Below are 24,016 nucleotides of genomic sequence, written 5' to 3'. Positions count from 1 at the left end.
CATTCATATTTTCTTGCTTCTTTACAAGCCTGATAATTATTGAATAGATGCTATGCATTGTGAATTTTCCATTGTCAGATGCTAGAATTTATGCATTTCTTTAAATATTTGTGGACTTTGTTCTGAGATTCAGAACAATTTGGTCCTTTCTGAGTATACTTTTCAGATTTATTAGGCAGGTTCAGAACAGCCATTAATCTAGAGAGAATTTGGCCTCCCTATGAGACAAATACCCTTCTGGGAACTGTACTTGATGACTTACATGTCAGGAGATGTTTGCACTCTGGGAATGCAAACTATGAGTGGACCTTTGTGAACCATGCAATTGCTTTGCCTGATACCTTCTGGTATTTTCCCTGGCCTCAAGTAGTTTCCTCACATGAGTGTACTTGCATATCAGTATTATATACAGAGGAATTTTCTGTAGAGCCTCAGCATTCTCTTTCTGTGTAGTTCTCTCCCCTTTGGCACCTACCTTACAAACTCTATCTATGTCAGCATACCTAAACTCTGACCTCTGTCTCTCTATTTGGGGATCCTGGCAAGTTCCCTCCACAGTTGCCTGGAAACTCCCGCTAGACTGTAAGCTAGAACAAGTCTAGTGCTCCCTTCACTTGTTTCTCTTTTTGCAGGGACCACTGTCTTCCTATTTTAAATGCCTCCAAACCACTGTTTTATATAGTCTTGTCCTGAGTTTTACACGTTTAACCTGGGAAAGTGAAGCTTGATCCTGGATCTTCCATCAGGGTTGACAATGGAAATCCTCTAGGTATGTTCAATTAGGGTTTCCTCTCAGTACGGAAGTCCAAAACTCAACATTTTAATTCCAACTGCTAAAACTACCACACCATTTCCTTTATTACTGTTATGAGCATCATCACTACCACCAACATTTATGGAATGCTCATTTTACAACAGAGGATATACTGTCTCATTTAAGACCCATAACACTAACTTCCATTTTACAGAGAAGAAAACAGGATCCCTGAGAGTTCAGAGTTTGGCGATGCTGACATAGGTAGAATACGCAAGATAGGGTAACAAAGAGAAAGCTACACAGAGAAAGAATGCTGAGGATTTACCAGAGATCCCAACGGAGTGCTAATCAGTGCATGCATGTGAGGAAACTACCTGAGGCCAGGAGTAAATGCCAGAAGGTAAGCAATTGCATGGTTCGCAAAGGTTGAAAGAAATTAAGCAATTTACCCAAAGTAACACAGGTAGTAAAAGCGGTAGAACAGGTATTTGAACATAAATATTCTGACTACTGATGTTGACTATTATATTAGATAAAAATTCTGGGAAAAAGAAGATACATAAGATTATTTTTAAAATATGTTACCTCTAGCAAATTTTGCCCTATGTCATGTCTGAATTCAAAATAAGCAAATGACTACAGAGAGAAACATGAGAGATTTTGGTGATCATAATTTTTTTTTCAATTAGAAAGCCATGGGATTATTTTCAGAAGTTCTTCAATAATAGTTATTTTTAAATTTTGAAACATTTGCTTTATGTTTTGGTTTATATGTTTTCACACACATATACAATAAACAATCTAATGGGTATGAGAAATGTTTTCTTTGTTATTAACATAAAATATAGGCAAGTTAAATTATATAGAGAACTCCCTAAGAATTTGCGTGTGGTCAAGTGAGTAATAAAAATTCAGTTGTCTCACAAAGACAGAATGGTAAAAGCAGATATAAGCTTGAACATAACCAGGGAACATTTTATTCATACAGTAAAGGCTTGGTTTTGTGTAGTTCCAGTTGGCCAATACTTATAAAATGACTTTTTCATGTTAAAATATTTAATACTCAATAGCTCAAGTCACAGATATTTCCTATATTCTAATGACTTGGTTAAAGTTGTAGTATTCTCTTATTCACAAACATAAACTTTTGGAACACAAAATAGCCTGTTTTCCTAAAAAAACTACTGTCTTATGAAATGTAAACCACCTATTTTCATATCTTAATATTTCTAACAACAAAACATAAATGTTCATCTATTTCTTTGGAGAATCTAAAAGACTGAATGGCATTAAATTAACTTGGGGAATTGGTGTTAGTCTATCTGTATTAATGATGCTCACTTTTTTGATCTTTGATATTTGGAGTCCCTTGTTTTTTTCGAGACTTTCTTCAGTCTCAAAATTCCTAACTGTAAATTTTTAAAAAATAAAACAATTTCAGTAATTATATACCATCCAATGCTGAGTTTGGTTGGTCTTAACTGCTTTCTATGTGAAGATTTAATAATTGCAACAATTTTCCAAATGCACATTTTTGTCACATTATAATACAGCATCTATATTTAACATACCCATGCCCAAGTAGATAAGTCAACTATATAGGACAATAGTTTCTCTGAACTATTTGAATTAAGTAATTCAAGATGGAAAGCAAATATAATCATAAAAAACAACCAGTACCACCTATAGGTACCAGCTGCAACACAAAGTTGGAGTAGCTCATCAGTTTCTCTCTGTCACCAAATATCTCCAGGATGCCCAGTTTCAAGGCACTGAAAATCAGTTAGGAAAGGTATCTATCTGTTGACATTATTACTTGAAAAAGTCTATCACAATTATTTGGCATCAAAAGCACAACTAGGCAATGATGTCATTAATTCCTCAGAGTCCCCATTTACAACTTATTTTGGAGAGAACTTCATCAACAAACCATTTAGTATTCAGCATTAAATTATTTTTTGTCCCCCTTCTAAAGCTAAAAATTCACAATCTTCCTTCTCTCGTACTGTAAGTTGGCTCCCCACCTGTTTAAGGAACATGGAAAGAAGTGTCACAAGTCCATGACAAAGACTAGCAATAAAATCATGGCCATTTATGCCAATGAACATTAAAAAATAAAAGCCAGAATCCAAAAGGGAAAAATTTTTGAGAAGTGAGTTTGCAGATTTAGGTAAAGATCTCACAATATGGCACTATTGTTATCAAAAGAGAAACACCTGTTTCTCAATGCTCAATCATGAAATTTACCATAAAGAGGAGCATTTTGGGGTTCCTTTATGTTGCTATGCTGCCTGCTGTTTATTCCCAGCATAGCTTGGTTCACTACCTTTCTTGTGAAGCTATTTTCCAAACAGTTTCCACAATTCTGCAAAGCAAGTACCTTAACTTGAGTTAGAGGGCTGGTCCCTCTCTTTTCATTTTTTATCCCAGTAGGTGAGACTGCCCCTGCTGTGTTTGGTGGCTGTGGAGTTGATGGCATCTTTGCTCCAGGTGACACCTGCATGCTGGCCAGCTGAGCGGCATAGAGCTGCTGCAAAACAGTGAAGACAAACATTGATCTCTTTAAATGCAGCTAAAATGGAGTTTCAGGAAAAAAATAAATAAAACTTACCGTATTGTTAGGTGACTATTTTTCTGACAGCCTCACAATTTTTCTTTTACTATTTTTCAAAGAGGAAAATAAGAAAAACCAAGTAATACAATGGAAAGAAAGAGCACTGGCATGGAAGCTGTGGTTCTGTGCCTGTTCCTTCTGGCAATAATATTGAAACCCTGAATAAAGGATTTGATCCCTCTAGAAGGATTTCTTCAATTGCACAAAAAGGAATTTGACTAAGTTGTCTCAAAGATTCTTTCTCATGCTTCAAATCTCTATTAAAAAGTCCCTTAAATATCTGGTTTACCCATTTATGTAATTCTATTATTCCTGAACTAAGAACTAATCTGAATATTCCTATGGATTCCTGGAAGAACTACACTGTTCTTATTCAGCATTGACTGAGCTTCTCTGGGAACTCTGATCCTTCTGGATGATGAGTGCCACCCTCAAGACCTTGGAGGCCCAAAGGCAGGCCCTCTTACTTCCAGGCAACACATAACATAGTCCTCAATGGATTATAAAATAAAAACAAAACATCAAGCTTTTTGTTGGGTGGGACACAGAAGCTACCCACTTTATTCTCTACCTGAATCAGGTCCAGAAAAGATCACTCTGTTTCTTTCCTCAGGTCCTGCCTTTGCCTGAGACTCCAGGTTATGCTCATTATATTCTCAATGCTGTTTCATAGTCTTTTCTGAAGTAATGCCTATGGTCCTCTTGAGCAAACCAATGATACTCTTACTCATTCTATCTGCTCAGTTTTAAGAGAATTCCTTTTTCCGTGATAAGTGGATAACCTGATATTATAAATCTTAAAATTGTCAACCTCAAAATACGTGGATATAGCTAAATTAGGAACAAAGATTGAAAGACAGGTTGACCAACCTCTTTTTATATAACGTTAATTTTTATCAAAGTATTCTTATAGTCAACAAGTTTAACAAGTTCATTACTACTTTAGGGCTTAAAACCAGAAAGAAACCAACAACAAAACAGCATGGCCAACATGTACAGTACACAGCCTCTACAGCCACATGTGGTAGCCTTGGTTTTCCTGCCCCTGTCCTCCCTACCTCAGACCCAGCTCTGTACATCCCTTGAACTTAATGGTTTGATTGGTATTTATTGTCTCACTTGTAGATGCATATATACTGTTAAATCTTTATCCACTGACTTTATATAATAAAAGACGAAAATTTACCTCTCTTATATTACCAACCCCACATGTGCTACAGACTTTCCTCCCTGATTTCTTAATGTTAATATCACAAATTTTAAAATTAATGTTTACTGTTTATAGCATTCTCTTTAGATATTATTCACAGTTGAACTATACTTAATTTTCTATTTCTCAACTTTTTATTTTGTTAGATTTAATATTTGCCTCAATTTTTATTAATTTATTATGGAAATATCACAAATCAATTCCCAAACTCTCCAAGAGACCAATGAAATGCAACCCAGTCTAGTTGAATATATCAGGTAATCTGTTTTAGGTATCTTATACCTCTTCTCCATGTAGATGTCCATCTTGGAATTTTCTATCTCTTGCTCTAATCTGAAGTAGTTGATTCTTTTGGCCTACTGCAGATCTATAGTATGTATAATTACTCTTGCCTCTCTATCCTTAATTCTGTTTCCTGGCTATCATGATTTCCTGCCTCTTACTAAACTGTTTCTTTTGGATAGAGCACATCTTCCAGGAGGTACCTGAAAAAGGTATATGTGCAGTTAATTTTTAAGAGCTAATATTCTGAGAAATGTTATGATTATGCCTCTTAGTTGATTGTAGTTTGAATGGTATAGAATTCTAAGTTGAAAATAATTGTCCCTCAGAATTCTAAAGATATTGATCTGTTGTTTTCTTATTTTTATTGCTAAGAAAGTTTGATGTCATTCTGATTCCTGATCCTGTATATGCAATTTATTCTCCCCTATGAAAGCATTAGGATCTTCCATTTATGCCAAGTGTTTTAAAACTTCACTATGAGGTGCATCCGTTTATGTTTGTATTGTTCTATACACTTGGCCTTCTTACTCTGTAAACTCATATTCCCTAAATCTGGTAAATAACTAACAACTTTCTTCCCTCTATTCTCTTTCTCAAACTCCTGTTGGATAACTGTTCGATTTCCTTATTTTCCCTTCTATTATTCACTTTTTGACCTTTAATTATACGCTATCATAGATTTTTTTAACTTGATCTTCAAGGCATCTATGAATTTTTAAAATTTATATTCTTATTTTAAAGGTACTCTTTTGTTCTCTAATTGCTTCTTTTTATAGCATCCAGTTGTCTATTCTGTTGAATAATATTAATTATAGGTTTGGGATTTGTTTTTGCTTTCTGTTCTCTGCACTGTTGTCTTTTTCAAGCTCTTTGGGTTCTTCCTTATAAGAGGCTTTAATGAAGTTTTTAGTGTTCATTGATTGTTTATTCATCTATAATAGTGACATACTCACAAGATGATTGAAAAGTCTAAGTGGGGGGGTTCACTTATTGACTGATGTGTATAAAGTAATAATGCATAAAATAGGGTTTTTTCAATGAGGAATCCCAAATATCAGTATCTGTAGATTGTTTCTTTTACATTGGACTATTTTCTTTGAGAGAGATCCTCAAATTCTTGCCTGTGTTGAGGGATAGACTTGTATTCCACCACTGAGTGGGCCAAGCAGGAGGAGGTAGCTAGGGGATCTTACTGTCTTGCTCTATCACCTTTCCAAAATGTTATCACTACTCATTCTTGGCTGTGCCTAACACACACACATACACACACACCAAAAATAATCTCCCTCTCAACCTCTCAAGTTCAACTTCTCAGGAGAGTAACCTTCCATAAACTTCCAGTCTTCTACCAAGTTATGTAGCGGTTATGGTGGTTGAGAGGTAGGAATTATAGTTACCAGTTGCATAGGGTTAGAGAGGGATCATCTTCTGTCTGTTTTCAACTAATCATCTTGTCTACAAATCTACCTCTTCAATCCTTGCCTTCAACGATACATGATGCCTTTAATTCTTCAACCTTTCAAAGATTCAGCTCACAATTGGGCTTGATTCTTTTCTGCTTTACACTCTTAAAGCTTAGATATCAGCTTTCTCTTTTTTGCAAAGACAGTTATCTATCCCTATCTATCCATTTCTCATATTCTAAAAACATTTTTGGCCTCTCTTTCTATTTCTACTTGAAGGTTTATACCTATAATCCTTAACTGTTGCTATATTAAGATTTGTATGAAACTGGCAATAAATAAATGTGTTAATCTGCTATAGTTAGCCAGAAGTTAGGTGCCCCAATCTTAACACTAGTTAATGCTTGAAAACTTCATTCAAATATTTTATTTTCCTCTTATACTCAAGATTAAGCCATTACCTTGATAGTCAAATTTCTATCATAATAAATAGAAAGCTTCCTAGTTCATCAACCAGAGAGAAAACAGCTCAAACTTTGCTATATTAGTAGGGGAGAAAAAACAGGTGGTTTGTATATAATTTCCAGCATTACTATCATTCAGATGGACAAATAAAAAAAATTACAGTAATCAAAAACAGACCTTTCAGCACATGTAATTAAATGAAAGCTTAATAAAGAATAATTTGCAAGAGCCAGATGTGCTTATGTCATGATTGTTGCTTTCTTTGGAACAATTTTTCTAATATAACAAGCCTCTAAAGAAATTAAAGTTTCATAATTCTGTATGGAATGACTCAGTGGCAAGAAAAATTCACAAGTAAGAGTCAGTCAAATTGACAGAACTTAGGCAAAAGAAGGCTGTCCTTTTTGCTTCCTTTTAACTCTGCTGTGTCCTTTCTCTTTGAAATTCAGCCAGATGTCTTCAAAGTGGGGGCAGATGAAGCTTCTAAAAAATTTCTGCTTGGGTTAAGGCAGTGAAGGAAAATTCTGTTAACAAACGGAATGGATAGAGGGGGTTGAGTTGAAAAGGTGTTGGCTATATAGTAGTTGGCATCATAACCAATGCATCCTACTATCGAGTATTAGAGAGTCATGAAATCTTAAAAGAGATTTAAGGGTCCTTAAACATAATTTATGCCTTCACTTTACCTCAATCACTCAGATCAAAAGAAAGCACATTTTATTTTACTCAATCTTGAGTACTTTAGGGAACTTCAAGTTGTGAAAAATGCAGAATAATCTATTTTTTAAAAAGCTGACTTAATTCAGTGATCCCTCAGGTTGATTGAACAATACAGTTGTTTTTGAGAAAGAGAGTAATGTTAATAACTTCCTCTAAAGCTCTGACAATCATTTATTTTACATATTTTTCTAGTAAGTTGTACTTAAAAGAGGCAAGACCCCATGAACTCAGAGACTCCTCAGAGCCCTTTCTTTAAGTCTTGATTATTAGATATCTTAGAGGCAGAAAGAATTATAGCCACATTCCATGAACCTTACAGACCTAGGTTAACTGGGCAGTGGATATCATGTAAGATTTAGTAGAACGAGTCTTGAAATAAAAATCAGGATATGGAGTACAATGAAAAGAAAGGAGGCACTCATAAAAATTAAAATATCACATTCTATATAACAAAAACATTATTTGTTATAAATATCTTCAGATTGAAGAGTTTAGTTTTGGATAATGAAAATGCCATTGATTGACTAGGCATAAATTTATAAAATAATTTTACAGCTCACCTTCTAAGCTAACATTAATCAAGTATGCTCTGTATGCAAGGTTCTATGTTAGGGGTTGAGGAGGACTCAAAGTCTTGGACCAAGTATCAAGCCCTAAACATGTAAAATATAGATCCTTAAAACTTGATTTGCACTTTTCTTGTGGTCCTTACCAAATTTTTAAACTGTGTTTAGTTATGGTTGTGTATTTTATTATCCGTTACACACTGTATCTACAATATATTTTTTAATGCCTAGCACCAACAATGATGTCTTGCAACTAACAGATTCCCAATCAATATTTTCTGAATTAACATACTATATATAATCATTATATGTTAGGAAGGAGAGAGAATGTCTATAAATGAGGTAACAGAAGTGGTACATAATTATATATAATGAATAATTTTATGGTTTTGAGTTTAAAAAAGGGAAATAAATTCAATCCCAGTTAAATTATATTTTTTCACAAGAAATTATTCATTTGTAATGGTTTGATAAAATGTTTACTAGATAACCTCTGAGTAACTACTAGCTTCACTAACTTGTCTTAAAATTATCTACAAAGTTTAAAAAGTATACAAGTTACACTGTTAGAGTAGTACTAAGGAGTAGTACCAATTTTTCTTCTCAATCTAGTTACTAAGAAATTTAGTTTCTCTAGATGTAACTTCATCCTTTTTTGAGATAATTTTAAAATACTAGTTATTCTAACTAAACAGCTTAAGGCAGAAAATCCCTTTACAGACTGAAGATTCAGGAAGAAAAAAGATTGAACACTGATTATTTCATATGGGTTTACAAAAATGTCATTCCACATAGAATCCTCAGATCATAGATGATTGTCTTTATGATAATAATGAACATCCATTCATAAACATAGTTGAGGTTTAAGAAAAAAACATTATAGTAAAGCTTATAATGGGCTTAGCAAAAGTCTCATAAACATTTAAACTTTGGTGAAGACTTTTGTAAATATGGATTTTGCCATTTCAATTTTGAAAAATGCTCAGTGACTATTTGGGATACTGAATTGTTTCTTTACACCAGACATATAAATGATATGTAGTACACACAAGTAAAATTATGCCTAACTAAATATTTTTCACAATTATAAAATCGCTCATATTTTATGGGAATACTTTAAGAAATGCTTTTACTTTTTAGCCAAAAATGATCCACTTTTATTAGTAGTGTTTTAAAAAAGTAATTAGCCTTAAAATTTTTGGTAAGTGGAACGATGACATGCTTACCACATGGAACTGTAAGCCTTAACACATCATTTAAGTGAGACTGACTTCCTCATTCTACTGATGAGCTGAGATCTAGCAAGCAGAAGTAACTTTAGCTTTTCCGTTATCATGTAATTAGTCAGTATTGGAAGTAGAAGAAATTTCTAGCACTTACTCCAACATTACCAGAATATAATGTAAAATAGAAATGAACAAATGCTTGGGGCTGGGGTTGTGACTCAGAGGTAGAGTGCTCGCCTACCACGCGTGAGGCACTGGGTTTGATCCTCAACACCACATAAAAATAAAATAAAGATATTGTGTCTACCTATAACTAAAAAAATAAATGTTTCTTAAAAAGAAATGAACAAATGCTTAATCTTTGTATCTTTCAAGCACATTTCCAGCATTCATTAATTTTTTTATAGACAAATCTTTATTACATACTTAATAATTTAAACCCTGTCCTAAATACTAGAGTTACACCAACAAGCCACTTAGACTGGTGCTTGCTAACACAAGAAACTGATATTAAGTAAATGCTCAGATATACCTATGAAATTATGGTTATGGTAAGCACTGAGAAAGGAAAGCACATAATGTCAAGAGACCACCTAATGAAAGTATTTAATGTCATCTGGAGGATCAGAATTGTTTCTCGAAGGAAGTATCATATTCTGTAAGACCTATCCAGTGGAAAAAATCCTAGAAAGAAGAAATATCAAGTTTTGTGGTTCAGAGGTAGGAAAGAGACAAGTTTCTGAGGAACTTAAACAAGATCAGTGTGGCAGGGCTGCTAAGGATTAGTAGAGTGGCAGGAGGAGAAGTTCGAGGGCATGGGCTTTGGGAGGCTTGCCTTAGTTCATGTGCACTGCTACAACACAATGCCATCAACGGAGTGGCTGAGAAACAACAAAAATTTATTTTTCACAGTTCTAAAGGCTGAGATGCCCAAGATCAAAGCATCACAAGATTCAGTGTCTGGTGAGGGACTGCTTCCTCATAGATGGCCATCTTCTCCCTCTGACCTCACATGGTAGAAGGGGCAAGGACTCTCTCTCTGGAGCTTCTTTTAATTAATGCCATCTGTGGAAACTCCAGATCCATGACTTAACCACCTCCTAAAGGTCTACCTTCTGTTACCATCACCTTGGGAATAAGGATTTCAACATGTAACTACAGCAAGGCCATATTAAAAATATCAGAATTTATTCCAAGAAGACAGGTATTTCCAAAGAATGATGAATGTAAAAGCAGAAAACACAGAATCTTTTCCATACTTTACCACTAATTCATCAGCCAACCTCTCTTAAATAAGTTGGATTAAATCTTATGAAGATCTCACAAATCCACAAATATATACCTCTAAAGATTCTAGTTTTATGTACTCAGTATAGTCTTAACAATAAGTCTTTCTTGCATCTGGATCCTAATGACACGTTAATAACCAAGCCCACTTAGAGTCATATGATTTTTACTTAGATTCAACATAGAGCAGTAAGTTCCACTAATGAAACTCAGCCTTAAAGGGAAATTTTTGAGTATCTACCAGGACACACAATGGTCTATGTACTGTGCTTGAAAGCTATGTGATACCAGTTTGTATTTGGGAAGAGAAGCATACTTTGTCCCTAAACAGCCAAACTGTTGTCAAATTATAATGGTTGTCAAATTACAATGCACCTATGTTTATCATAATATAAAATATATCTTTATTCCTTTTATGATAAATCATGTAAGATCTTCAATAGAGAATGCCATGGAGAAAGGCTTCAAAGACCTTTTCATCTTTATAATTATATGGTTTTCACAAAACCATATAGCCAGTCCTCCAGCCAGCCAATCATCACCCCCATATTCATGAGATAATTTAACAAATACATGTTGAGTACTAACTCAGCTGGACACTGCTAGGTATTTTAATTTATTATTTTATTTAATCTTCATAATAGTTTTGTAAGATAGGAGTTATTATCCATTTAGAATCAGTCTCACTTTTAAGCCCATGTTCTTTCTGTTTTTATAATTAAATTATTTTAAATAAGCTATATAGTGAATCACAGTGAAGCCTATTTCCTGTTCCTAGCTACCAGACAAGGATCATTGTCCAAGGAGAAGAAAGATTCTGATGTGACTGCCATTCTGAGCTCTCAAATAGCAAACCATATTTCCAGATGTCTTACAGCTATTCTTTGGAAAACGGCACTTTATAATCCTCAAATGGAGAAAGAAAAGTTAATGGTACCACCAGTCATCTTGAAGGAGTAAAGGTCACTGTTTTGATCTGGACAACTCTCCTCAACAACCCATCTCTGAGCTATAGTAGAAGACACTTTAAAAAATCCTAGCTTAATAGACTGAAAGAGCAAAAAGAACTATGCAAAGTGTGGTTAGAAATAGAACTTGATAAAATATAAATTGAAAGGGGCTTTAAACTGGCACAGGTATGCTCCAATATATGGAAACCAACAGTAAAATGCAGACACAATTTTACATACCAAATTCTTTTTGTAGTTGAGTAGGTTCTCCTGCATTTTTTCATTGCAGTTAGCAAAGACATTTTAGTAGTGTGGAGTCTGACCCAGAGAAAAAGAGAATCAAATTCTCCCTCACAAAAACAAAAACAAAAACAAAAACAAAAAAAACCTATCTAATGGTGGAGAATGCAGAAAGGGAAAAAAGAAAAATACTATACAACAAAAACAGATTCAATAGGAGCTACCCAAAGATTCCAACTCTTGCCTTCATACTGCCCCACCTTTGCTGTAATTCTAAACAACATCTGAGAACTTCAGGCCTAGCGTCAGATACTCAGGTTAACAGACCCTGTTCTTTATACCACACACATTGGCAATTCCTTTGCATACCAAGTGAGGCATGGTATAAAGCTGGACAGGTTTAGTAGTGAAAAGGTGGAGACAAAAACAGGAGTAATTCAGAAGTTTGATTTTGTGCTTCTTTAGCAAAGACAAGAAAGTGTGTCATTACAGACTGAAGGAGGGGTGGGGAAAGAGCTTAAAAATAATTATTTGTAAGAGTTTACAAATACCTTTACTTCTCATAAACCTTCAAAGTCAACAAAATGGAAATATAACTGTGGTTTTACAGAAAGATAGAACTAAAGTTCCTGTCCTGTAGCATAGAAAGAACTTGTTTATCTATGCCCCTAATTTATGAGACCAGAGGAAACTGTGTGTAGGGATAGGTGAGAGAAAGAATAGGGTGAAAAGGACCACTCCACTCCTTTATGCTGGGTTAATAGCCAAGTCAATGCCCTGTCCCTTCTACATGCTTTTCTACTGCATTTGTTTTTCCTTGTTAACTCTATCATCTTTTGAGTCTCAACACAAGAATCACTTTCTCCATGAAGTCTTGTCTAATACCTCCTCCTTTGTATTCCCACCATATCCCATCTTCTCTCCCCATTCAGTTGATAGAATTTCTTTTCTTTTTTTCATGTCTTTCTTCCCCACTATATTTTGACCTTCTTACGAGAAAGACAGAGTTTCATTTATTTTTACATTTTCAGCATATAATAATACCTGCCATTTAGTAATAGTTCTGTTGACAGGGACCATAAAACCCCCTTCACTTCCATTTTTGCCTCTGTTTTCTTCAAATTGCTATAATATCTGCTTGTATCCTTTTCTTAGTTAACCTTTCTTCACACCCTTTCCAAAAAGATCCCCAACGATGCATTCTACCTCTCTTTGTTTCTAACATCTTAAATCTCTGAGCATATGGGTTCAACATGTAATGTATTGATTTTTTCTCATAAAGAAACACTAGGTAATTCAATGTTATCAGAAGAAAGAATTGTGAATGTTATCAAATCAATTTATTTGCTGTACAGATGATGAAATCTCAAGACTACAAAAGAAATGTTATTTGCATAAAATATTATCTGATATAATAAAATCCAGAACCCAGGTTGCCTATTTCCTCACCCACTGTTCATACAAACTTCACTGTTCACATCTCCTGGTGCACTGTTCTTTTAGTTAATACATTGAAAATAGAATTTGTACATTCTGTCAGAGCTTTTATTTAAGACTATTTGAGAGAGATGTTTTTCTTCCATTTTCCTTGTGTCCAAAAGAGAAATGTATCCTAAATGTACTTGAAAAGTAATTCAAGGGCACCCAAAAGTGATTTATGTTGTAGAATTTAATTTTCCTATTTGTCTTAAAATGTACATGTTTAAAAGTGCATCTATACTTATTAGGTTAAGGTAATTATAATCGTGTTAAGGTGTTTTTGGACTTTTTAAATTAAAGTTTATGCAAATACACATAAAGGGCTAAAAATTTGTCTCAGGTTAAAGCAAACTTGTTTTCATCCCCCGAAAGGTCTTTCCATAACAGCCAAAAGAAAAATGCAACACGCGTTGACTATAAGCTACTGAGAACCAGGACCTGTTTAATTCATTCCATTATTCCCTGCAGCTGGCTCAAGAATGTTAAGCAAAGGAAAATGAATTAAAAGAAGCATTTCCCTGACTAGAGGTTCTTTTGCTTATTTTCTCAAACATTGGGCAGTTTGCTCCTTTGACTTGCTCATTGTGCTAACAGGGTAGAGAACGTTTTGGGGTGTGGTGGTGAGAAGCTGTAAAAAGGAAAAGGGAATCCCTACACTAATATGCTTTTTTTAAAAAAAAAATCAGAAGCCATCAGGTAACACAAGTTCCAATCCTCTGCTACACATACACACACAAAAAGGAGGAGGAGGAAGAGGAGAAAGGTTAACTAAGAGGAGGAAAGCAGCAGTTGGAATTCATTCTGATTGCACCAATTATATTGGAATGCATTCAGAAGAATATTTCCTTATAGAACACAGTTGTACAGCACAAGTAACTAAGATAAACAAAACGACCTCCAATAATTTTAAGAAACAATCTCTCTGCTTTTTCCAAGTATCTTCTCTTTCAGGGTGCTAAATAAAATATGTAAACATGCAATGCCTTGTTTACAGAAATAAAAGTTCAGTCATTGAAACAATTAGTAATTTAGTTCTTGAAGCAAGATATTCAAAGAGGTGATAATGAGGGCAGTTGGAAATAAGCATCAGGGGAAGGAAGCTGTTTTCCTTCTGTTTTCAAGAGCTGGGCAGGCAATGATGAAGAGATCCAGTTCTCTGAATGTGCTCCAAGTGGTACGGCTTGCATTTGTAATTCTCCTTTAACTCTCTAGTCACAAAGTCCCAGCTTGTCAGGTAAACCTCAAACAAGTCTATCTTGCCTCTACCAATAAGCTGTGAAAACTCATCAGTGAGTCTAGAATTTGTATTTGAAACCTCAGCATTACTTTTCACAAACTAAGAGTCATAAGAATGTCTTCAATATCACATGCACAGTCATATACTTAATAAATGAATATATCTTAATTTAACAATGTTTAAAAATATAGTTTCTTTTTAAACAGAAGGTACTACATTCATTCCTTTATCTAGTCCTTCGAAAGATTATTTACTGAGTGGTTACAATGGGCCAAGTACTATTTAGCTTTTGGAAAAACAATGATCAGTGATTTGGGGGGAAAGGGTAGGGAGAAGACAAAACAAATGAGAATATAGTTGTGTGATTTTATGGGTAATATGTACTATGAAATATAAAGTAATTGGATATGTGAGTCTAGGGGAGGGAAGTGGGCTTAAATATGGAGAAAGCAGGAAAACAGAGAGGACATCTGAATAGAGACCTAAATGAAATGAGGAAAGTAAGCCATGTTACTATCTGGGGATGGCACTCAGGCAGAGGAAAAGTATAGATGAAATTCCCATGGCAAAGGTATAATTGTGCTTGGAATATTCAAGAAAAAACAAGGAGGTCAGTATACCTTGGGCAAAGGGTATTATGTTGAGTGTCAGAAAGGTAGTAAGTGGGCCAAATCACATAGGCCTTGTACACTATTAAATCGACTTTGGATTCCATTATGAGTTTCTGGGTTTCTAGGAAACACCATTAAAACAACATGGCAGACCTGAAAATCCCTCAGCAATACCCACATGGGAATCTGGAGATATGCCAGGGCTGCCTTGCCTTGGCCCATGATGACTGCCAAGGAACCAGATGCTATTGCTTGAAAAATATTCTACAACTTCCCAGCTTCTATGCCCTTCGAATTCCATCCATAATAAAGCTTCCAAAACAACACAGAATGGAGACAAATATGGGCAACTATGCGATTTTAAAAAGCTTTTATTCAAGTTGTTAAAAATATATATTTGGGAAAACAAAGTTTCATGAAAGGAAAGTATAATATTTTCTAGGTGCTGTTATTTCACTTTAATCATTGGACAGAACAAATGATACTAGTTGGAAATGAATGTGTTTACTATGTAAAAATGCTTTTACTGTTTTAAAACTGAACTTAATTTTAATTTCTTTGCAGATTTTGGAAGACTGAACATAAGAAATATGCTAATGAACACATTTATAGCTACGATGGCATATATGGATATATTAAACATAAATTTCATATTAACACTAAAGTAAAATTTTTGTTTGTTATAAATATTGAAGGAAATAAAATATTTGAATTCACTTTTAACTGATCAGGTAAACTAGATAAGAAATAATACAAAATATCCTCCTCTTAATTTCCTCATAATTTCTTCTGTGTTATTTTAAACTCAAATAAATGTTTTACTCTGTCTCAGCGCCAACTCTACTAACTGTCACATTTTAAACAGCAAATTATTAGTATTGCCAATTGGAGAACTTCAGCATATTTTGCAGTATGTAAATATGCCATCTGTATCCTACAGTAATACCCATGGCTTACTCTCTAATTAGCAGAAAGGACTGATACCTTGTACATGGCAGCCATGCTAAAAATCATTCAAATCATGGGTAATAAGTATACAACAGGCTTTATTATAACTAGATATGATACTGAGACAAAACTTAAAATCCATCTTGAAAAACTCCTATAATAGATTAAACAGGTAATAGTTAATATAAATGACTGAAGAAGAAATGTAGGAAAATAAGGTCTTATAATAGAGATTGAGTGTGTGTACTCTTCATTCAAAACAACTCTTCATTAATTGTGTTTTCTTGAACAAGCTATTTAATCTCTTTGGACCTTAAATTTCTACATCTATAAAATGGGATAATAATAGAACCTCTCCAAAATATTTCACCTGGAATAAAGAAGTACTTAAAACAGAGGCACGCCGTGAAGCCTCAATACCTGTACACTCTTCCTACTCTTGCAGGCACATTCTCTTTAAGAGAAAGATCCAAAGATATTATTCATAAACAATAACTACTTACTGGAATTTTTATATAAATCAGCATAAAGCATATTAGGGATACAAAGATGAAGAAATATGCTGTCTTTCAGAACAGCAAGGATATGCTGTCCCACAGCAAGAATAGGAAGGAGAGAGGGGAAAACACAATAGAAAAGCACTGACAAAGTACTGCTGAAACGCCATCACTGGGAACAATTAATTTTGACTGAGGGCAGGTAGTTTGTCTTTATTCATAGTGAAGCCCCAGAAAGAAGTCTATTGTTAACTTGAAGTTAAAAAGTAATCATGAGCTGAGCGTGGTGGCACACACCTGTAATCCCAGTGGCCCATGAGGCTGAAGCAGGAGTTCAAAGCCAGCCTCAGCAAAAGCAATCCCCAGTAGCAAAAAAAAAAAAAAAAAGTTATCATGAACAGAATTGGCCACAAATCCCTGCATCACAGGAAGTGTTTGGATTGAGGGAGTTTCTGTTGTGCATTTTATAATGTCTCCACCTCCCAGCCCATTCCTTTGGGCTAGTACCCAAAGGCTGTGTGTCATGGCACTAAGATGTTCACACTAAAGACCAGTGTGGCTTTGAAACAGGCTTAAGATTTATAAAATGTACCACTTCTCTGGATAAAGGGAAACTACCCTTGGCTATTTGTTTAGGGGACAAGAACTTTTTTTTTGTTCTTGTTTTCGCTGTTTATTGTTAGAGAAAAATCTTAAAGCATTCAAAATTCTAATTTGGGGGAGATTTTTCTGAATCTCAATATCTCCTCTAAGCATACCATGACATAGAAAACTCTCTTTACGTAATGTAAAATCACAGCTTTAGTTTGTTAAGAGGACATAATTCCAAGTGGACCATGGAATATTTATGTCTCTATGCAGTGCTTTGAAGGAATAATCTTATGTTTTTGTGCCTGCCATGGGTCAGAGGTTCAAATCAGCACTTCTTTCTGTCACTCCTTATATGTTTTATGATAATTTATAGCTCAGCAAGATGAATCATAAAACAAAAGTGTCTATTTTATTTCAGCAACTAATTCTAGTTAATCAAAGATTTCCAGCCCAACAAACCAGCATGAAACTCTGCACAGAAAATATGAGAAGAACAAAGCATTTTGTCAAATAACACATCTCATGATGTAAACACATATGTCTCCTAAAGGAAATTTTATCGTTTCCACATTATCGGCACACAAAAGGAGCATTCTTGTTGCAGACCTGGTGCGACTGTGGAGTCATCGTCATTGGAAACAAGAGCCTGATTAGGTTCCCACACAGATATGAATAGACTTTCCTTTTTTAGGGAAATAGCTGCTTTTATTCTTTTTTAAAACAGACTGGTAATTGTCACCCTAAAAACACTGAATTGTACTCGGGCAACATTTGTTTCTGCTCCTTTTTTCCCATCTTTTTAGAATCAGCCAATAACATTACTGTCCCTTCTGGTCGGTCCTCTTCTGGAAAGTCTGAGTTAATCCACAGCTGTGTGAATGTGAAAAAGGTACACAGCAGGCTAAGTCTGTTGGGTCTCTTGTCTGCTAATAAAGTGCACAGTCTGCAGGACAGATGTTAAGAGGATCTGTTAAATAAGTCAGTGGCAGAGATCCTGACCTCTGCCAAGGAACATTTTATTATTCCAGAAAGGGGCATAATTATAAGGCATTAACAATTAGAAGAACCATAGCTTTTCTTTATAGATTTTTTTTACTTCTCATTTCATCATGTGGTTGAAATATAGTATCAAGGCTCATTCACTGAGAAGCAGTGTGCTAAATATGATTGGGTTTAATACAAACTGCAGATTACGGGATTTCCCAAAATCCCAGGAAATGGTTGGACCTTGGCTTTGCTTCAATCTTAGACAGTTTTGTTTATTCAGCTAGTATCATTACACTATTTGTACAGTCTCACTTGCCACAGGGTACCATTGTACTAAAGGGACTATCAATCTTACCAAACATAGTTCCCTAACTATTAAATGGAGTGTAATGAAAAATGTAAACTAGAGATCAAATTAATAGAGGAATATCACACCATAAAGTTGTTCACTATACCTTATACCACTTTACCATTTATGGTGTGAGTAAAATCACGTCTACCATGTGTACTGCAAATTCCCTAGTGAGGTGTAAACAGTGCCCTGCCATGTGACCCCATGCTCACCTTTCAAATCTCACCTACTATTGCTCCTGTACACTCAGCCTGTGCCAACTGGTGCCAAATGTGCCATGATGTTTATTGCTGCTATACCTATGGGCGACTGTTCTTTTTGTCTGGAGAGCTTGTCTGTATTTCTGGCATTCTGCATCCTTGTCCCTAAACATAGTGAAGTTATATTCTCCAGGTTCAATTTTACCATCACCTCGTCCATGAAGTTTGCCAGTGCTCCCCAGCCCAGCTAAACACTGCCTCCTTCCAAGCCATTTTTCACTCTGGGGACATATCTATTTTAATAATTATCACATTGCTTACTAGATTGTGAACACTCTTGAGGGCAGGGGTCAAGTTTTATAGATTTTAGTGTGCTCAAAATAGAAGAGTGCTTATTACATAGTAGACATTTAATAAACATTGGAGAATTAATGTATGGGTGAACTGATTAAATAATTACTCCTTTATCATGTTAATATGTTTATATTTCAGCCTTGTCACTATTACTAACACAGTAACCAGGTATTTTGGTTTTTAAATGAATCCTCTTCATTAGATTGGTGCATTCAATTGCATCAAGAAATGTATCTCTATTAAAACCTACCTCCCATCTACTCCCACCTAGAATAGATGGGAGCATAAGATACCATCCTCTTGGCCATCTGTTTAAGTTCAGTTCAATTTAGCCAAAATTTATAAACAAAAAGCAATCCAATTTAGTTCTTTACACTATTGCCTCACAATTCTATATACCTAGAAGTTTATTGATCTTTCTGGGCCTTAGTCTCTTCAACTATAAAATCAAAAGATTCACACAGCTCCTGACAGTGTGCAAAACACTTTTCACTAGCATTTTCTACATATTGTCACAACTGCCCTATGAGGGGTATTATTCCTAAATCAATTTAATGGAATCTGGACATCAAGAATATCAATTTGTCTGAGCCCATGGAACCAAGGGTAGAGTTAGGACTTGACTATCAAGGCTTCTGCAGACTTTCTATCTCTGGAAGTCCATGGAATTTTATAATTTCATCATCTATTTCCAAGACTTTTCTTTCAATACTATAACATTTTTTCTTGACCAGTGGAAAGTCTAATATAAACTACTCTAATTGCCAACTGGCTGTCACTTTCTGCTAAAGAACACTGTACTATGCCTGTGTTTTTTGAAAAGACGTAATCATCATACGCAGACATTAGGAAAAAAGTATTTCAAATCAGGCATGGTGGTATATACCTGTCATCCCTGCAGCTCAGAAGGCTCAGGCAGGAGGATCACAAGTTCAAAGTCAGTTTCAGCAATTTAGCAAGGCCCTAAGCAATTTAATTTAAAGATTTAAAATATGTGTTAAATCAGTGAATGAATACAAGCATAAGGATAATGAGAGAAATTATATTTATTGAGCATCTACTATGTGGCAGACATTATAGTTTTGCATTATCTCACCTAATCCTCTTCAGGACTCTATGGGTATCCCCACTTGACAATTGAGGATACTGAGGTTCAGAGAAAATTAGCCCATGGTCACTAGTTCTTTTAAATGTAGAGGTTGTTTTGATCCAAGAAACACTGCTTTCTTAAAACCTCCAAGCCATTCACTAATGTGTAGATAGAAAATATGTTGAGAGCAAGCCAGCTGCTACACAAAGGGTAGCATGTTGTTTCAATAAATACATATCATGACCTTATGATACACAGTCATCTTTCTGTTTCACAGTGAGGTTTGTCAGTATTTGGTGACTGTGTTTCGTAATCAGGAATTGTAGGCAAAACTAGGAGCATATGGTTGGATGTAAGTGAATGCTAGATGACTTTCTGTTCTGCAACTAAGAAATCCTTCTTTCTTAAAATGATTGATAAATGAATGGATAAGTGAAGCATTTCCTTCCAAGTAAGTCACATCTAGGCCTCTCCCCTATCTCAATAAAGCATCTTTCTCTTGCTCTCATGATCTTGCTCTCTACTGTGCTACGTCTGAGTCAATGATATAACTATACATTGTGCAGGGACTGCCCCTGTGGATGTAGAACAAATGCTTCCTTAGCCTTGAGGAACAAATTCTTGGCAGGTGAACAGTGGCACTACCAATTGGGGTGTCTTTTCTGTGTGGCGTGAGCTAAGAAGCTGCGAACTCTGGCCAGCAAGGCCAGTGTGAAGGCATATCATCTCTTTCATTGACAGTTAGTGTTTCTCCTTTATTTTAAAATTTACTTTTATTTATTTGCTTTTCTTTTCAAGCAGACTGAGAGATGATCCACTGGGAATGTGATGCTGAACCACTTTTTCTATAGAGTTTTTAAACTAGGCCTCTGAGAAGGAGTTTGATACAATTCAATGACTGAAGTAATACCTTTATCCATTTGAGCATTAAATGGCCCGTTAAAATACAGCTTAGTTAAGAGGAATTTCAGAAAACAGTACTTTCTAATTTTTTTTTTTTTTAAATTTCTCTCCCAACTGACTAGAGCAGAGCTTGGAAAACGCAGCTCAATCACTTTCACAGCCTCTCAGGTCAGCATCTCCCCAGTGTTAATTAAATATAACCCCCTTAGAATACCAGAGGTTAAGTGAGAGCAGCACAGTGTTTTTCTCCAATATATTACCCTGAACACAAATGGCCATAATCTGTCCATAAGAAGGCTTCTTTGAGCACAGAGGTCTCACTAATGAAAAATTACAAGAGGCAAAGCAACATAATGTGACAACTGTTCATCACAAAATACATTTTAAACTACCCACTATCCATTGTGCTTAAATAACACTTATCATAAAGGAAATTGGCGTAACAGATGGTTTCAGCTTTGGGTAACAAAATGACCAGTTTTCAATGTGATAAAGTGAAACACTAAAAGCCAGTCAGATTATAATTCAGTCAGTTTCTTACTTAAAAGTCTTGTTTTCCCTCAAGTTAGGGAAACCTTCCCCAGCATCTACATGTATTAGTATATTATCACATTTTAGCAGATGCTGTTCTTTTATGTAGCACAACTTGACCAAACTCTAACACTGGACACTTGCTGCAGAAGTACTTCTCTATTAGTCATTTTAAATTAGAAAAGTCTCTTCCAGCTGCTGGGTTTATGGTTCTAAAAAGTTTCATACACTGTCCAAAGCTATTTGTAAATTAAATCATTTAAAATAAGGCTCTTTAATGCTCTATAATTAGTCTTGTCTCTCTGAACATGATTTTACTGTAAATACTCCTTCCTGACTCTCCCATTGTCCCAAGATTCCTGAGAAGAAAGCAGCCAAGCGATAATTCAACATTATTGCTGCTTCAGTGCACTAATCGCTTAAAGAGCAGCAAAGACTCTGTGCTCTCTGCCCCACAGCTCCCATAGCCTCCTGGCCTGAGGCAGACATCCCGACCCAGCAATGTCCAGATGTCAAGAGGAATACCCAGCTCCTGATGCAGCAGGCGCTCCATTCCAGTATGGCCGAACATCTGCTTCCTCTGCTGGCATGCAACCTGCTGAACACGCTCAGAGGGCTGCACAGGCTAGGGATGGCCAAGGACACGATCCCCAGCTACTCCAGGACACTCATCAAAACTTTGAAATTGTAAGACAGCCCCAGAAACTCTCTAAAGAATAGTGCTCCTGCGTTCAGTGCAAGCATTCTTGGCATTTTTTCTCAAAGGAAAGTTACAGAATAAGACAGTTTTTGTCATAGCACTTCTTTGCCTTTTAAAATTCTATTAGGCCTGAAGTTTCTTCTAGACAGCTGGAAATTTGAAAAATATATAAACTCTTTGGGATCCTAAGAAGGCTGTGTTGACTTTGAAATCTTTCCCTTTTGTAATTTAATTAAATTACCTTTACTTCACTTAAATATCACCATAAAAGAGGAATACGTTATGCAAGAAATCTTCTAAATGACTTGTGCTTCCCATATTAATAGTCAGCAGAATTTAAAGCAAAGGACTCTGGCTGAGAAATAAAATTTAAAATACATTTAAACCATCTACTACAGTCCTATTTTGTTTACTAGATAAGTAATCTGGTTCAAGTCACTTAACTCATCTGAGCTTCAATTTCTTCCCTGAAAACATGAGGATAATATTAAAACAACTTATTATAAATGCTAAATATAAGTTGCTTTTTAAACTATAAAATAGGTATTACATACATATGCATATGTATACACATGTGTATACACATTTAATACTCACACTACTCATATCTAGTTTTGTTGTTTTTTTTTTTTTTGTTTTGGAAAGAAATTCATGTTTCCTTTGCAATATCTAATTTACACCTCAAGTATAGGTTCTGATTCCATTCATCCTGTGGCATCTCAAGAAATAGCATCCTTTAAAAACTAATGAACAGCTCCCAGGTCTTCACCAAATTTCATGTTTACTTCACTCTGAAGGATAGACCTGTAAAGATCAGAAATAATATTCCCTTATCAAAACCCAAGGATTTGGGTGTGGGGGGGTGAAGCCTGGACTTGAGCCCCACCCTGTTTTAGTCAGAGGTCACTGGCTAGAATAAAAATGTTAGTTTTGAAGACTAAAGTAAAGCAAAAAACTGAGGAGAACAATCAAACAGATCTTAATTTTTAAAAATCTTCTCATAGAAATTCAGGTGGATAGGTAGGTAGGTAGTAGGTGAAGATACTTCTGTTAAGATATATGAGATTTGCAATTCCAATTTTTTATTGTATATTCCTTTCCCTGTTTTCTCTTTGCCCCAGTAGAACATAAACTCTGTGAGGGCAGAGGCTTTGTTTTATTGGGTATTGACTAATGCATCTCAGGTTTTAGCAGCACCTACTTGGCCTCTACTCACCAAGTACCAGTTGTAATCCTCTTCAACCCCCTTTAATCAAAACAATAAGAAGTGTCACCAGACATTGTCAAACAAACCCTTGGAGGGGAAAATTGCCCCCAGTTGAGAATCACTGTCTAGAATTGGACCTAGTACATAACAGGCACTAAATAAGTATCTGTTGAATAACTAAATGATTAAATTTATTATTGTTGGATTTGCTTATCAACTTTAAAAAAAAAAAAGATTTTGTTTTTAGAATAGTTTTAGTTTTACTGCAAAACTAAGAAAGTCTAGCAATTTTCCATATGCCCCCTGTCCCATACATGTATAATCTCTCTCATTATCGACTTCCCCCATTGCAGTGGTATATTTGTCTCAATTGATGAACCTATATTTACATATCATAAGCTACCAAAGTCCAAAGTGTACATCAACATTACTCTTGATGTTGCACATTCTATGCATTTGGACAGATGTATCTCAATATGCATCTACCATTTTAGTCTCATATAGAGAATATGAGAATCCTCTGTGCTCTGTCTAATCATCCCACTCCCCACCTCCAACCCCCTGGCTACCTGAATTGTTGTTGTCTCCATAGTTTTTTTTTTTTTT

General features: G+C 35.2%; 1 protein-coding gene across 6 annotated transcripts in view; it reads right to left on the bottom strand.

Annotated features, from left to right (window-relative positions):
• The window catches only part of Sox6 (SRY-box transcription factor 6), a 577,529-nt gene that overhangs the window by 83,365 nt on the left and 470,148 nt on the right, over positions 1 to 24,016 (bottom strand). For all 6 annotated transcript variants that reach the window (XM_071616371.1, XM_071616370.1, XM_071616368.1 and 3 more), the window contains one exon: positions 3,138 to 3,287. In XM_071616371.1, the coding sequence (XP_071472472.1) occupies positions 3,138 to 3,287 (150 nt within the window). The remainder of the gene's footprint in view (positions 1 to 3,137; positions 3,288 to 24,016) is intronic.

This window comes from Marmota flaviventris, chromosome 9, assembly GCF_047511675.1.
Source record: "Marmota flaviventris isolate mMarFla1 chromosome 9, mMarFla1.hap1, whole genome shotgun sequence".
Taxonomy (NCBI): domain Eukaryota; kingdom Metazoa; phylum Chordata; class Mammalia; order Rodentia; family Sciuridae; genus Marmota; species Marmota flaviventris.
This window is presented reverse-complemented; position numbering and strand designations above follow the sequence as displayed.